Here is a 17,071-nt window from a genome sequence, read left to right as displayed (position 1 = left end):
AAATAATGAGAAAAAAATACTAATATTCTTATTTCTTACAGGCCGTGATAGAATTTTATCAATAGCTTTCTGTAGCAAGGCTGGTGATCAAATTATAAATCATTTAAGTTGATAACGCTTACACTGTTTGTTTGTTGCCCCAAAATAGTTTGCTTTGAGCCTGTCATTTTTCACAATAACTTTAAAAGGCTTCAGCAAGTAGATTGGTATTTATATGTTGTTTATTAATTTCTTTGCCCTGAAGATCAGTAGAAATTTCTTTTTTTTTTTATCAAAGAAGTGAGTTGAGCCTGTCCTGAATTCTGTTCTTTCACTCTGTAAATATAAAAACTGTTTTTCATTTTTCATTTTAGTCTGTTCATAGCTAGATGGGCCTCTGCCAATAATAAGGTAGAACTAAAATACCTTTGGTGGTATTTTTTTGTGAAGAGTAAAAATCAAAAGTATTTTTACAAACAAAATATGTAAACTGTTTTTCATTTCTCTTCCATGATTGCCATGTGACATACATTTAGGTTGGTGTTGCGCTACAGTGCTGCATTTGCACAGAAATTTTCTTCTTCTATAGCCCCACATATTACTACTTTACTGGTACATGGGAAACAGGTAAAGTGCCCAGAAGTCTGAAATGAAGCTCCGTGATATTTTTTGGCTTATTTGCATTTTGATAGTACAGCTAATGCATTTTTGAAATGCTTTGCTCTTGATCTTAAGAAGTGCATAGCAGTTTTCACAGGAATCGACATCAACTGTGTGAATTTTTTACTAACACTGTGGAATAGTACAAGTCCTTCATTGTCTCTCTGGATAAATGATTCCTAGTAGCCTCAAAGCCTGTGCTAGAAAAGCTCAAATACGGGTCTGTTAGGTTTGTATTTTGTCAGGAAATTATTATTAGAAGTATTTATATCTTTAACCATCAACTGGTTATATGAAAAAAATGTTTTTCTTAGAAGTTACAGCTAGTTTTTAACCTAGCAGTTTACACAAGTCTCTTCTTTTCATGCTACACATGTGAAATATTACCTGGAAAACAAAACAAAGCCTTGGTGTAATGTGTTGTACCTTCTCTTGCAAAATCTTTCTAACTCTGGTTCTGATGACACTGAGAAGATAACGGCAAGCTTTTTATGGAGCTGGTAGTTTAATGAGTTCTAACTAAATTTAATTTTGATACATTAACCTGTATCTAGACCAAAAAATGAAAATCCATAGAAGATGACACAAAATCTGATCCAAATTCCACTGTATAAGTAATGTATGTATTTACTGAGTTAGTTCTGAGATCTCTGCTGTGGCAGACTTCAAACTTATATATGAATTAATGAAACTAGCTTCTGATATGTAGTGGGATTGCTCTGTTTTCTGCCCTCAGGTCTGTTGTGCGCTTCGCAGCAAGTCTTTTAGGTAAACTAGTGGACAGCCTTGCACCATCTATTACTAATGTTTTAGTTCAGGGCAAGCAGGTAAGTCTTTACTCCTCAGAAATGTATTAAGGAGTGATAACAGAAAAACTAAATATATGGGCTTTTTAATTTTGAAGGCCTCTGATGCTTCTTTTAAAAGTACCCAATGGCTTAAAAAATCCTGATTTAAGAAGAATAATGTGGAGAAAATGAAGATATATTTAATACTTGCATATACTATGGGCTAATAAATTTACTTTTATTTAATGACGGAAAAATACTGAAAAGACAGTTCAGCATCGGGATAAGAAGGGAAGAGGCATGATTTGCATAACTCCTTAGATTTTATATATGCCCTCTTATTTCACAAAAGTAGATGGAGTCAAGTAATAAAACTTCTTTTTTAAGACTTCCTTAATGAAGATGTAGCCACTCTGTCAGTAATTGAGCATAAGACAACAGATGGGTGGCAGCTGAGCAAAAAGTCTTCCAGGATTTTAGTTTTCTGTTCCAAACAAAGTTTAATCATCAGTGTTTCTTCCTTTCCTAAGGAGGACTTTTCTTTTTCCTCCCAGCACGATCATTTTAATTAAGCTCATGAAGAGCTGTTTCCAAATAATAGTAATTGAATAGAACATATTTTTGTACTGAAATAGGTGTGTGTGTGTGTGTACTCACCCGTATGCAGTGCTGCCGTGACTGGTTTGTCTCTGTCTTGCTCCAGACCGAGGTCTGGGTATGTGCTTCTGGCGCTACATAGCTGTCGAGGAAACGGCACCTGCACGCAGCATGATTTGTAGCTGTTTATTTTCAGCTTTTTAACGTCACTTGCTTTCATTGATCCCTTTATAACAGTGTTCTTTTTAATAGGAGAAAAATTAGTGTTGCTGTGTTTTACTGACAGTAGATTAAAAGCAAATAAGAATTTTAACAAAATTCCTTTAAACACTTCAGTACCAGCAATATATTTTCTTAAAATCAAGACTGTAACTTTTAGGATGCTATTAGAAATAAGAAAACAAAATATGAATTTAATTCTGAATTTTGAGTGAGCTTCACATCTGAGATGTCAGAAATGAAAGACTACCTAAACCTAGTGTACGGTCACGATTATACAGCCTGTTTTGAAAACAAAGCAGTGGTCTTGTATTTTTATTTTCATTTGGAAAAATATATTCCATATTACTGTGGTCTTAAGTGAATTTGGTATTTTAATAGCATCCAGCTAACAGTATTAACAAGCGTCAGTCATTGACATAAAATTACTTTTGTATTGTGAAATTTTAACAAGAAAAGCAAAGTTCACAAAGTTTCATTTCTGAATTGCTTCTGCGCTGCTTTTATTCCTGTCCATATCTTCTTAATTGTTTTCAATGTACCGTAGGTGACACTTGGAGCTTTTGGCCAAGAGGAGGAAATTATTTCTAATCCCCTGTCTCCAGGAGTGATTAAGAACATCATCTATGAAAAATGCCATTTACAAGATGAAAGGGAAGCCGTAGTCCAGCAGGAACTTGTCATACATATTGGCTGGATCATCTCAAATTCACCTGAACTTTTCCGTGGCATGCTGAAAATACGGATTGGGTCAGTAACGTATCTGTTGTTGTTCTTCCTAGTAGTATTGCACGGGAACATACATACTTCCACTGAGATTGTTGCTACATTGCAGAAATGGTTTATGTAAGATGATGCAGCAAAGCTTGTATACCTCAATTTTAGATTTCTAGGAAGCCTGCTTTACATTAGTGTGCTAAAAACAGGTACGCACGCAGGTGTATTTGTGGTGCTCGAGACAGTTTCCTAGCTGGCAGCGGACATACAGTGCACTGGGTGCCTTCCTGAGCTTCCCAGTTGCAGTGCATACAAAGACTGCTCTCAGTTTGCTCTCTGTGCACGGGCAGCAAGCCAATCTCTACAGAAATCTTTTTATCCTCTACTAAGTGCTGGTAACTAGCACAAATTTAATTACTGGTAAACATGTGATGTGGACATAGAGTCCTAGAAGCATCATGGATCACACCAAACCAAATGCTGGCTCTTCCTTTAGAGTGCCCCATCTGCCTGTCGGGGGCAAGCTGGAGGCTAGAGGTGTCCTGTACTGCCACGGAGGGAAGAATCAACACGTAGACAGGACAGTAAGAGCTTTTACTGTCAGAGACTTCCAGGACTTGAGGAAGAAAGAGGAAAAATACAGTCTAGGATTAAAGCTCCTAGATGAGGCCTTCAAAAGATTTTTGCTCACTTGAGCAGTCACCTGTGTCATGTAGCTTTGGGGCAAATGGGTGAAGGGTAGAGATAGCATAAATGCGATAATCTAGGAAGGATACAGCATGAATTTGAATCCCTTCTGAAACCACACAGTTCTCCTCCAGCTCAACGTATGGTTATGATTGCATTCTCTGGTTTCTAGTAAGTGCTGAGCTCATAATATAGCCTTGTCTAAATCAATCTCAAAAGTCTGGCAAACATGAGGAACAAATCCCTTGGAAGCAGTGTTTCAAGGTACTTAAACTATTTCTTTTCAGAGTTTCAGCATGATAATCTGCGTAAAAAGATAGCTTGTTCTTTTAGAGCGTTGTCTGTAATGGGGACTTCAGGAAATAAAAAGCCTTCTGAAGTTCGAATGTATTTACCATTACAGCTTTTCCTAAAATGTTTTGAGGCACTTAGGTGTACTTCTGATCCTCAGTGAGTCTGAATATCTGGTACCTGGCATAACAAAGACATTGTTCAAGAACAGTTCTCTGCACAAAAATACTTAACTGCCATGGTAAAGAAAAAACTGTTTTGTCCTATAAGGTTGCTAAAAATGTGGGTTTGTTCTTCAAAATACCCCAAAACACCCCCCCACCCTGCCCTGCAACTGAATAGTATCCCTATTACAGACACACACACCACTTCTGGACTGCTCGTCAGCTACACAGTTGTCCAGTTCTGTCCTGCATAGGTTAGGCTAAGCTATACATCGCTTAGAAACCACGAACCTTCATCAAGTTTAAACTATCATTTACCTGCTGGATTGTTCCATTTAGTTCTTTGATAAGGTCACCTACGAATAGTCCGTGCTGGAGTGTCAGCACATTCCATGGTATCCGCATTTACTTTACTGTCTACAAAAATTAATTATTTTTTCACATTTAGGAAGAGACAGATCATAAGCACTTCTTTGAATAGGCCAGGTGCTTCTAACTGAGACTTAGTGAGCATGCTTTAAAATTAGAACTTAAGTGTTCCATCTTCCATATTTTTTTCACAGAGAAAACGCAGCATTTCAGCAGCGGGGGTAGATACCAGCAGTCTTTTTTCTAGCACACAAGATTCATGCTTCCACTTAGCAGTACATTCAAGTCATCATAAAACCAAAAACTTTTCAAATCACCTGTAATACCTTTAACTGCAAGTACATCTATCCTTTTGCACTTAAATACCTTTTCTGTACCCTCTACAGATCTGCATTACGCCTCTTTCCTCCCCTTCCTCATTCTCTATAGCTACTCCTTTTTAAATTTTTTTCTTCTTTCTTCCAAGGTTAATGCTTGAGATTCAATTTCCTTTACTCCGGTGTTATTGCCCACTCCAGTGAGCAAAATTAACCTTCTGGAAGAAGCACCATTCCAGTTTGATAATGATTTGATTTACTGTCTTGTTATTGATTTGTTTTCAGTGTTTCATGTTGAAATAGATCAAGTTCCTGACAGCTCTATTACAGTAAAAACCTTTAACCAACTGACTTCTACCCATGTCCTCTCAGTGAAGAGTTCGGTAGGAGGTCCACTCTTGACTTTGCTATGTTTTGTAGGCCACTGCAGAGAGAAAATACCGGTGAATTACTTCCACACAGATATATTTGAGTCATTAATGGAAGAAGAACCAGTTCCTCATTTGTTAATCTTAATAACAAGAGGAGGACACTGTTGACCCACTAAAATAAATAGAAGTTGTGTGTTCTGGATAATGTAGTATGTCCATCTTGCCCCAGTGGCTGGGCCTAGAAACCTAAAATCTAAAGCAACGTTGAATCAGTTGGCCTGACATCTCTGAATTCTGTCAAGTTACTAAGAATCCTTCAGAAAAGATTGTGACTTGACTGACATGAACAAAACCGTTCTGTACCGTGTAGGCTGAATACTGAACTGGCTGCGGAATGCGGCTGTGCTGGTGACAAGGTAACTCTCTTAGGAATACCCGCATTTTGTGATAAACAGAGTAAGGCTCTTTGATGCAACCCAGACTTGATGGAGTGTCGTATGAGGGACTGTTTGAAGAAAAACTAGTTAAGTTCATTTTCCCTTTTGATAGTAATACCTACTTGAACGGAAGCAATGTCGATGGTAAGAGACTGAGCTTTATGCTCAGTTACGTTGCTTCAGATGTATCTATATGTTATTTCACTTTTGATATTATGTTGGAGGCTGTAGTACTGTTTTTATATAATGCGCAGAATAAAATTCAGCATTTTCCTTCAATAATTTGCAAAGTTCTGCCTCTGATACCTAAGGCTGAAAAATCTTCACTGTTGCCATACTTTTATTTAATCAAATCTTTTCAAAAGGGAGTAGCAAAAGAAAGAAAAGCGTGATAGACTGCAAAAAAGAATTTGAAAGGCTAAAACTATAAATAAGCCCTGAAGTATTTTAAAATGTAAAATCATTTAATTTTTATGTTTTTTGAAATACTCATCAGCAAAATGCATATATTGTCAGAGCATAATTTTGAGTAGGAATTTAAACATCAAAAAGCAGGTCAACATTTGTCTTAATGAGCACGGGACGTAGGAAAATATGTGGTCAAATACATCTTCCCTATGAAAAGCATGCTTCGCAACCCATTTCTTAAAATCTGTGCCTTATCCCTTTCGGTTTGTGTCATATTGCAAACAAACACAAAATCAGGGTAAATTCTACAATACAATAAGAGTAGTAAACTATTTGTTTGGTATTTTATGCACGTCCTGACGGCCAAATAGCAGGATCATGTGTAATTCTTATGAGCAATTTTATTAGACTAATTTTTCATTGTTGGAAATGCCGTATTTAATTAATAAAAGTATTCCTGCCTTTACTTCAGATGGATTATCCATGCCATGAAGCACGAATTGAAAATCCGTGCTGGGGATTTGCCAGCCAAGGACTTATACCAGATGTCTCCCAGTGAAGTGAAGCAGCTTCTGCTGGATATTCTTCAGCCACAGCAGCAGGGGAGGTAATGAGACGTGGGGGTTTGTGGTACCTGTTTTCCTTCACAATAGGCTGTTCCAGTAATTTTCATGTCTGAACTACTTTGTATACATCAGAAATCACCTGGCATCCGCAATCAGTGATATAGTTATTTAAAGAAAGATAGCAAAAATGCGCTTTTTCATTCTTTCACCTGTGTCCAGGTTCTACAATGGTTTCTTTGATATTGCATCTTCCCTTTTCAGCTTTATCTTTGTAGAAGTCTTACTTTACAGTAGTAATCTCTATCCTTTGGCAGTAATGTGAAGCATTACATTCTTTGATGTGGGGAAAGGAGACAAAAATTACTCAATACCGTCTACTCAAGTAACGTCTAAGAACGGTTTGTCTGCTCTTCAGTGCCCTCTTTCTTCTAGCATATTACAGGAATTAAGAACAGATGTGCTCTAAAATTCTCAAAAGATAGCAGTGCTGCCTGAAACTTCTAATCTTTTCTCTAAGCTGTAACTAGCTGCCAAAAAGAGTATTCATTGTGATACAAAGTGTGCAAGACAAAAGTTAAAATTACAATATTTCCACTTAACTGTATTGACAAGAGTAAAGTAAAAAGTCCTCCTGTAGGTTTTATTTCTAGTTAAGTTAGATTAAACTTTGGCACATAATACTGCTGATAATTTCCGTAGTCCTTGACTGAACTGATGATGGCCTTTTCTCTCAACAAAGAGGAAATACACCACATCATACTACTTACCTTCCTGCTTAATTCAAAACACACAATGTTTTTTCCCCCAGTCTATAATGCCTGAGAAAAAAGCTCCTTAAATCGGTGTCTGCTCTCTCTTACCTAATTTGTGTGATGTTGGATCTCTCAGTCCAGCTGACTGTGGACGCTGTATCTCCCACATGCTATTACACTATTTAGGAGCCAATTTGGTCAATCACAGTAAGCAATTCAAGCACCATCCTTCATTAGAGAGCTCACCTGAGTGCCTTCAGCGTTTGATTCCTTTATTGTATGACAGCTGGGTCAGCAAAGAGCACTCTGATTGATTTTCTGACGATGAGGATTCTTTTTTGGGGATTATTTGAGTACAAAAGCTAGCCAGCATATCCTTCAAAACTTTCTACCTTTAACTTCTTCCTGTACAGCATTACTAGCTCGTTTTTCCCTTACCATTAGTGACTTGTTTTAAAAAGTTCTCTTCCTGACAGGAAATGCAGAACACTGTCTCCTTGCATTTTCTTTCTGTGACAGTTTTTCCTACTGTTGTGATTTTTGGAAAAAAAAAATCTCTGCTGCTGCAATACCACGTATCGCTGCCAATTAATTTGTCATACCTGAAGAGTTAGTGGTACATGTACCTCCCTAACAGTCTCTCTACATTTTCATGGAGAATTTTCCTACCTTTACACTGGGCTCCAGGATGTGATACCTTATAGATAAATACATATAAATGAGAGAGCCCATCAACAGAGCGTAGACTTCCGCCGGTATTCTTTTTGACCTATTTATGTAGGTCACCGGACTGCGAGTGGCCTTTTTAAAATGGAGCATTACTCTCTTAGTGGTCCAAACGGTTACAAAACTCATTTTGCTCATACCGTTTACAGGACTCCCTTCTTTACCACAGTAATTTAGATAGGTTGGAGTATTTTTGACATCTTCAACTGCCTCTTTCTTTGTACTAAGAAAACAACTTTTTATTTCTATCAGAACTTGTCTTTTTGTTTTTATGAATGTTTTCTTGTCCTAGTCCAAGGACAGACCTGTGCAGAGAATTAGATGGAATTGTCATCACAGGCACAAGTTTTTGGCAGTTAAGTGTTTTATTGAGAAGTAGTTCATGAGACATTTTTTCATAATTTGTCATTTTAATCCAATACAGTTATATAGGAAAAAACCGCTGCATGTTGTCTGGATCCCAGCAGTGGTAATTAGAAGTCAATAGTAAGTCAGTGACAGCTATTGTATCACAAGTAATTTGAGGATTTAACTTTAAATTTGTTCTCATAAGTCATGTCTCACTTAACTAGAGCTCCAGCCTGTTCAGAAGATGCGCCATTTTGTGATACTTGTTTTTTCAATTTCTTCTTGAAAAAAAAAAAAACAAACCAAGAAGTCAACACACTGTTTGCTTGGTTTTCTAGCCTGATTGGGAGCTACCCCAAGAAGAAAAGTGTAAGAACACAGATGGAGTTGTCTGAATTAGAGTTCTCTTTTCTGGTCAGATTTCAGAAGGAATTCTCACCATTTCTCCAGTATTTAAGGGTTTCAATATAAGATCTTTTTGTTATTTCATCAGGCACACTGACATCTGCATAAATAGTGACTTTACTGACAAGTAATTTTATTCAAAATGTATAAAGTTAATCTAGCGCTGTAAACAGAGGAAAAATTAAAACTCCCAAAATATTAGTGCTGAATTTCATTTGAGCTAGGCTACGAAAGTTCTGCAGAACAATAATGTTAATAAAGTTGACCAGGGCGTTTCTTTTTTTTTTCTTTTCTTTTTTTTTTTTTTTTTTTCTTTTTGAACAGCCTACTGGAACTAGGTCTTTGAAATACAGAAAGCCATGTTGCCAAGCAGTAATTCAAATGTAGTTTAAAAAAAAAAACAAGCAAACCAACAAAAACCACAAACAAGTCCACAGTGGTAAATAACGTGTAGTAGCGTGTTGATTCCTCTGCTGCAAATATCCAAAGATTTAGGTGTAGAAACTTGTCACCTTTCCTCGATGAGATGCTTCCTGAAGTTCTTACTCCCTCTTATTAAGGCTATAAAAGATCTGTTTGTGACCTGAGAAGACATGAAACTTCTTTAAAAAAACTCGTTTGCAGGAATATTAAACTAAGACACAGCAGTATTAGTTGCTTTTCATCAGAGCTTTGCTTCCTAGAGGAGCTCTCACTACTCTCTGACCATATAAAAATAGATTTTCTAGTTAAAATTTAAAAACCAACTCAGGACAGTAATTTTTAGCAAAGCTCTTCTGTCAAATATGTGCCGTACTGTTACACAAGACTTAGTTCTGTCCTGTGAATCCACCAATTAAAATCATACCCATGGCTGCCATTTCGTAAAGTTCCACTGCTGGCTTCTCGGACGTTCCGGCTAAAGCTCCGTTGCTGTAGTAATGCTCAGAAGGGAAAATACAAAAGTTAAATTCCAGGCTTCGTGACTGCAGGTAAAAAAAAAGGTGGGGACAGTATGCTTCTGAAGGGAAACAAAATTTGTAATTATGGAGAATGTAACTCAGTTTGTTCAAAGCTTTAGTTTAACAAAACCATTCTGTCAAGTGTTCTGAATTTACGGGCCACTTGTTTTTCTACACACCATCATAAAAAAAACCCCTACATTCAGCAACCCAGCTGAAATGCATTTTTCTAACTTGGTATTTAAATTAGAATGATAAGTGTTTCTAATCCATTATCTGTTACATTTTGTATTTTATAGACACAGAATTTCCTTGAACTGTATTTACATAATGAATTGGTTTGCCTACTGTAGTATGATAAAACACATTTTAATATTACAGTTACTATTGCTTTTTTTCAGCGTGTATAAATTTGGCTGTCACAGGTACCACACAGTGACTTCTATTTTATGTATGGCTGTCGTAGTTCAGCCCTGATCAGGACCAGACTACGCAGTCTCTCTCTCGCTCCCCCCACCCTCCGAGAGAATAGGAGGAGATGATATAAGAAAAAACAGCTCAAGGTTTGAGATAAGGACGGGGAGAAATCCTTAAAGTTACTGTCACGGGCAAAACAGACTCGACTTGGGGAAAACTATTCATTTATTTCTAAAAATTAGCAGGAGAATGAGACAGGGAACAAGATAACCTCCCCCCACCCCTCCCTCTTCCCGGGCTTAACATTATCTCTACTACCTTCCCCTCCCGAGCGGCACTGGGGGGGAAAAGGGAATGGGGGTCGCGGTCAGTTCATCACGCGTTGTTTTATGCCGCTGTATCATCGTCAGGGGAAGAACTCCTCGCATTCCTCCTCTGCTCCAGCGTGGGGTCCCTCCCACGGGCCACAGTCCTTCGTGAAACTGCTCCGGCGTGGGTCATCTCTTCCACGGGGTGCAGTCCCTCTAGAACAGCTGTCCCAGCGGGCCCTCCACGGGCCACAGCCTCCTTCAGGCCTCCACCTGCTCTGGCGTGGGGTCCTCCACGGGCTGCAGGTGGATCTCTGCCCCTCCGTGGACCTCCATGGGCTGCAGGGGGACAACCCGCTCCACCATGGTCTTCACCACGAGTTGCAGAGGAATCTTGGCCAGGAGCCATATTACTCCTCCCCCTCCTTCTTCACTGACCTTGGCGTCTGCAGCCGTTCCTCACAACAGGCTGGCAGACGTCTCTCAGGATCCTTTTTACATCTTATTCACTTCAACTGCTCCTCTCCACTTCTTGCAGCCGGGCCGGGCCGAGTTGGGCCCAGTCGGCTGCCCGGCGGGAGGCCAGAGGGTGAGGCCTGCAAGGCCCATGAGGCTCGCGCCTCCCCCTCTCTGCCCCCCGCTCAGCTGCTTCACATCTTCTTCTCCTCTTTTTCCTGTTTTCCCCTACTTAAATACGTTATCGCAGAGGCATTATCACGGGACATTCTGCTACCAATTGGCTCGGCCTTGGCCAGCAGCAGGTCCGCCCTAGGCCCGGCCGAGACCACTGAACAAAGGGGAGCGACTTCTAGCAGTTTCCTACAGAAGCTACCACCTTAGGCCCCCCCTCACTAACAAAACCAGAACAATGGCTTAGTTGAAGGTGACCTAAATTGATTAGACATGATGAATTCAGCCTGCTGCTGTTACTGTACCACACTGCAGGGATTTCAGTTCATTCTTTTTCTCCAGTTAGGTAGTGCACAAACACACATGTAATATTCTAGCCGCTGGATGCGGAGCATCTGGGTTTTGTTTGCTTTAGAGCGTACCTTACCAGAACACACAACATGCGCTGCGTATCCATCATTAATATGCATTTATGTCACTGTTTGCCATACTGGCTTACGCCACAAAACATGGTTCTGCATCTCTAACTGTTTTTTTTACTTCAACTTCTCGATTTTCTCTGTCCACAGAAGCTGGCTAAACAGGAGGCAGATAGACGGTTCTCTCAATCGAACTCCTGCTGGATTCTACGATCGAGTGTGGCAGATCTTGGAGAGAACTCCTAATGGTTTAATAGTGGCAGGGAAGTTTTTACCGCAGGTAAAACCAGCAAGGAGGTTCAGTTATTTCTGCTCTGCCTGACTATTAATGGTGAATTATTTTATCGTTAATGTCTGCTATGCCATTATGCCATAATGAATTACTTAGGGTAATGTGGTTCTGAGTAAAATACAATTAGGATAGGATGGAAGTCAGTTACTGCTATTTAAACACATTTATAAAAGCGTAAGTCTCGAAGACCTTTTCCAAGGAACGGACTCTGAAATCTGCTCCCTTTTTGATCCTACAGTGGTCATATTTCTTAGTTGAGTATTATTTATTCAACAAGCAAGCAGGCTCTGCCTGGGGGTGGTTTTGATTTAATGCGAATGGTCTTTGAGTAAAAATACTACTTGTTTTTCAGCAACCAACCTTATCGGATATGACGATGTACGAGATGAATTTTTCCCTTCTAGTTGAAGATATGCTGCAAAATATTGACCAGCCGGAATATAGGCAAATTATTGTAGAGGTCTGTGGCCTACAATAAATGAAATTTTATAATGCACATGACTGTTACAGCTTAAAAAAAAAGTAACCGAGGCTCAAACATTTGAAGAAATAGCATTTGAAATATAAAAACATGCTTCAGTGGTGTCTCTGTAGATTTTGTGTGATTAAACAGGTTCCTGTTAACATGTTCAGAATATACTAAGTTCTTGATGTTCTTTCCTTTTAGCAAATAGATAAATTTTGATGACAGTGCCAGTACAATTATGTCACAGGAGGTGAAAACTAGTAACAAGAGTAACTCCAAAGTTGCTTTCCTTCAAGTCGCTAGCCCGTGCCTTTTCCTAACAGTTTTCTAGGTCTAGGGAGGAACTGCTCTAAAATACCAGTTTGCCTGCGATAGAGTCTTCTTTCCCGTTTTGCTGAGGCTGTCTAGTAAGTTGATTATGCTACTGAATCATCTAACTTCCCGTTTCCTTATGGCCCATGCACAACAGTACAGCAAGAGGCTGTTTAACTCCTTCCCCACCACTGCGCGTCTACTTTCTGAACAGATGAGGAGCATCTGTACCCTTGGTAACTGCCGTCTGTGCTGGCAGCAGCGTTCGTTGTTAGTTCCCAGGTATATGCCTCTGGTGCCTGGGAGAACTCCTCCACAGTAAAATCAAATCCATCTCGATTCTGGCTAACAACCAGTGGTCATCCCGCTTGCTAGAACATCCTCGTTTTTTGCTAAAAGACAACACAATTATCAAAACCCAGTGGGATGGCCAGTATGGACCCTACTGCCCACTTGTCGTTATTATGGCAGGTTACTTGTCTTGTTCACCTTCCCATTTTAAACCTCTTTCAGATACAAGGAATGCAAATTCTCTTGAACCAAGACTTTTTGTTGGTCTATATTGACTTCGTTTTTTATAAACTTTGTCATAGTACAATTACACTATGTGATTATGTCTCAAAACATCCAATGCTGAGGTTCAGTGTTTGCTGCTTTTCACCTTCTTCATTGGCTGGGCACCAGCATTTGTGCAGCCACGCAAGGAACTCGGTAAACTGGAAAATAACTTCCCCGGCTCCCAGCAAAGTTAGACGTGAATGTCAATCATTTATGCAATGCCCTTCCCTAGGTAGTCACGAGAAATTGTGACCTTTCATAAAAGCCTGCTCTGTCAGTGATTCTTTTATCAAAGTCAGAATCCTCTTACCTGTGCACTATTACCTGGGCCGTTATTAAAAGGCTTCCTGCTTGATAAAAGCATTTGCAATTATTAACAGTGCTTTTATGTAAGCTGAATTTTAAAAAATCCAATTTGAAGTCTTATAGTCTTTTTTTTTTTTTTTTTTTTTTGCCTTCTAGTTGTTGATGGTTATATCTGTTATTTTGGAGAGAAATCCTGAGCTAGAGTTCCAGGACAAAGTGGACTTGGACAAAGTGGTGCAAGAAGCTTTTAATGACTTTCAGAAAGATCACAGCAGTCCAAAGGGAGCTGAAAAACAAGTGAGTAAAATATTACTGTTTTATAGAATTTACCATTCCTATTGAAGTTAGTTATAAATGTGAATTCTGTGCAGTTCAGAATAAAAAGCAATTGAGTTCAGAATGGAATGGAAATAATAAATCAATATACCTGAGTGCAGTGTAAGTCTGCAAAGAGCAGAGATAAAGGATGCACACTTACTGCATTGCTGAGTTGTGAATTCAAACTGGTATGGTAGGGAGAACACTCAGTGCTACATAGCTCTGAAATGAGCTGAAATGGTTGTAATACTCAATTAGAGGGGAAAGAATGAATTAGGGGGGACGCAAGAACAGAGAAGAGTTAATAATAACAAAAAAAAAAAGAAAGAAAAAACTGAAGCTTAGTAAGGAAGTGTGAACTTAGGATCCTATGTACGCAGATACTAAGGAAAACTGAGTCGCCAAAGAACTCATGCTGACAATACTGACACACGGACTGGAAACCAAAACTGTTCTCAGCTGCCGATTTTTGTGCTAGAGTCACGTGCATGACCTAGCAAGCTTTTAACGTCTAAGGCTTAAAATCCAAATACATGGAACTGGAACATTTAAGTAGCTTTTAAGATTTACTTCAGTAGATTTTAGGTTGTATGCTTTAAAGACCTCTAAATGTTCTCGCTACAACTTTTGTTGCCTCAAAGCTCTGAAATTCTGTAATAAAGCTCCGTTCATTGAGCTGGCTGAAGGAGGAGATGTGAGTAAAGCAGTGAGACAAGTCCCTGTGCTACTGAGGATGATCTTCCTCTCTCTGTCTGGCATTTTATTGGGCACAATATATTCAGTGATATCTGTGCTAACTCTAAGTGATCTATCGATTCATAACATATTGATACGCGACAGCACTTCCTGTTGCTGAATTTAGCTCCTTTAAAAACTGAGGAAGAATTCCTCGTTCCTTAAGAATTCTTTCAAAAGTTTCAAGGTTCAGTTTTTTGCCACTACTTTTTTGCAATAAGATTTGAAAGCAAGCCAGATATCCAGCCTTAGCAACATACCACCTTGCACAGTACCTTCATTTTTAAAAGGACAGTTGTCTTGAAATTGATTCTTTTGGCCTTACCACTTTGGAGGGTCATGACTCTGTGGTTGGAGCCGCAGCAAAATCAGACTTGCCATCCGCACAAACGGCTGTTAAGTGCCAGCTCTGCACCGTATCTTGAACATGCTACTGACTTCTGTGACAAGCTGAAAATCCCCAATGGCTATGAACAAAAAGAAAAATCCCATGCAAATCCCAGTTCTTACTGGTGCTGCCCCAGCCCCCGTTAAAGTGATACATTTTTTTTCCAAGCCCAGATCAAGTTAGAATGATGCCTTTTTATCTCTTAGAAAGTCATCCCAACTTGTAGTTGTGAATAGTATCTTCAGGACTGTTGTTGGGAATTTCAGCTCCTTACATTAAAGTTTCCTGGAACCTGACTCTCCCGTATTCCCAGGTATATGCCCGCTGGCAGGTCACTGGAGCCTCTTTAGGATTGTTCTGATGATATTCTGTCTCGGTCTTTCCTAACAAACACTGCTGAAAGAGATCCTAATCCTAACTATGGTCTTCCATCAAACTGACTTGGAATATTCTGAAATCTGTTAATTCCCTGGTGACATGTAATAAATCGCAAAAATACGTACTCCAGTGATTTCAAACACACCCTAAAACTGCAGAAGTCTAAATTTTCACCACACAGTCTCTGTCCTTGATTTAATAAGAGTAATCAATTTCCTGAATTAAAGAGTTGCACCTTTATTGTAGCAGCCAAATATATAATTTGAGAATAAGCAGACGTTTTAACATCATTACATGTGCAAAACAGGTGTTCAGTGAAAAAACAACATTGTCCTGATTAATGAATTAGTTCACGTGCTACCTGTGGTTTGGTTCTTGGATTTAAAAAAATTTGGAAAAATCTTTTCCCTCTCCTGCAGGACGACATGACTGCGTTCTACAACACTCACCCGATCGGAAAAAAGGGAACGTGCAGCTACCTGAGTAAAGCTGTGACCGCTTTATTGCTGGAAGGGGAAATGAAGCCGAGCAATGATGATCCTTGTACCCTTAGCTAAAGCTTGAAACACAGCAGAGGAATTGTTGTGTTATTTAGTGTTCTAGGTATTTTTCATGCCTATATTAAAATACTGTTTGGAGGGGTGACCCTGGCTAGCAATAGACATGCACACTCTCCTTTGCTGAAAGAAGTGCCGTTAACGATACTAAGTGCCACTTAACTTTTTCCTTTCTCAGCTATGCAGCATGAAGCTCTGAGCACATGAAGTTAGTCCTATGATATTTCATTGAGTTGAATGGGATTGTATTTATGATCTTAAATTATGCATTTAACTTAGTCGGTAACTTCAAGAGAAATGCAGTATGAGATTCTGTCTTTATACTTCTGTTTATTTATAATTACACACAAGTTGACTGTAAATTCTAAATGAAATTCAGAAAATACAATAATTAACATGCACACCACTCAGTGTGGAAATATGAAAATTTGAAATTTTTTTTAATTATTCTACACAAAAATTGGAGGTGAAGGTTAAATAGTTGTTATTCTTTAAAGTTTTTCTGTATCAGTTCAATTGACAGTGTACATTTATGGTTTTTTTTTAAAATTTACCAGTTGGTAATTTGATACACAGGTTTCATTCTAATAGAGCAACTTTTTATCTCTAGCAATAAATACCACTGCAGTTTCCCAATTGGTGTTTAAACATCTGTAAATTAACAAGGGAAACATGGTACCAAGATAAAAGTTTGTTTAAAGAAAAGGGTACAGAAGCTGTATTTAAAATTAACATCAACGAAGAAAAACCTTCAGCTATCAATGCATTAAAAGAATTTAAGATACACTTATTTATCTCCTAAATGTGTGAAAACACTGTATGCTATATGCTTTGTTTTGGTGAAAGTAATAAAAAGCAAATGCTTGTAAAAAAACCTGCCAATAAAAGTCCTTCAAGTCGCATGCAAAGTCTCCTGTTGACTTCAGTGGCAGCTGGAACTGCCTGGAATGGATCATTAAATTGCTTCTTCCAGCGGCACAAAATATACAGGAGCTTTAGAACTCGTCCTCAGACATGGTGATAATTAGAGTAGTGACCAGCTACAGCTCAGCCATCAGTGAATGGTTGCTATATTGGTATTAGGGGCAGGCAGCTTAACTTAGAGGGTGAAACGAATGGCAAAAGCGAGGGAGCGAAGCTGGGCGCAGGAGGAGCGGCTGTTTGGACATGCTTCGGCAGTGGTTAGTACTTCCTGATCTGCAGAGCTTCCCCAGAAATCGCAGAATCAATCCTTCTCAACCCAAA

At 38.9% G+C, this 17,071-nt stretch overlaps 1 protein-coding gene across 8 annotated transcripts in view; it reads left to right on the top strand.

Moving 5' to 3' along the window:
- PHKB (phosphorylase kinase regulatory subunit beta) overlaps positions 1–16,728 on the top strand; it is an 86,247-nt gene extending 69,519 nt beyond the window's left edge. For 4 of the 8 annotated variants that reach the window (XM_086757786.1, XM_086757791.1, XM_086757790.1 and 1 more), the window contains 7 exons: positions 1,376–1,466; positions 2,791–2,993; positions 6,477–6,611; positions 11,667–11,796; positions 12,161–12,268; positions 13,607–13,747; positions 15,689–16,728. In XM_086757786.1, the coding sequence (XP_086613912.1) occupies positions 1,376–1,466; positions 2,791–2,993; positions 6,477–6,611; positions 11,667–11,796; positions 12,161–12,268; positions 13,607–13,747; positions 15,689–15,826 (946 nt within the window). In that variant the 3' untranslated portion in view covers positions 15,827–16,728. Of the gene's footprint in view, positions 1–515; positions 607–1,375; positions 1,467–2,790; positions 2,994–6,476; positions 6,612–11,666; positions 11,797–12,160; positions 12,269–13,606; positions 13,748–15,688 lie in introns of all 8 variants that reach the window. The other 4 variants (XM_086757785.1, XM_086757789.1, XM_086757788.1 and 1 more) reach the window with 1 other exon arrangement.
- The last annotated feature ends 343 nt before the right edge of the window (positions 16,729–17,071 follow it).

Source organism: Chlamydotis macqueenii, chromosome 13, assembly GCF_036417535.1.
Source record: "Chlamydotis macqueenii isolate bChlMac1 chromosome 13, bChlMac1.mat, whole genome shotgun sequence".
In the NCBI taxonomy this organism is placed as follows: domain Eukaryota; kingdom Metazoa; phylum Chordata; class Aves; order Otidiformes; family Otididae; genus Chlamydotis; species Chlamydotis macqueenii.
Note: the sequence above shows the minus strand (reverse complement) of the source record. Positions and strands in the feature narration are given on the sequence as shown.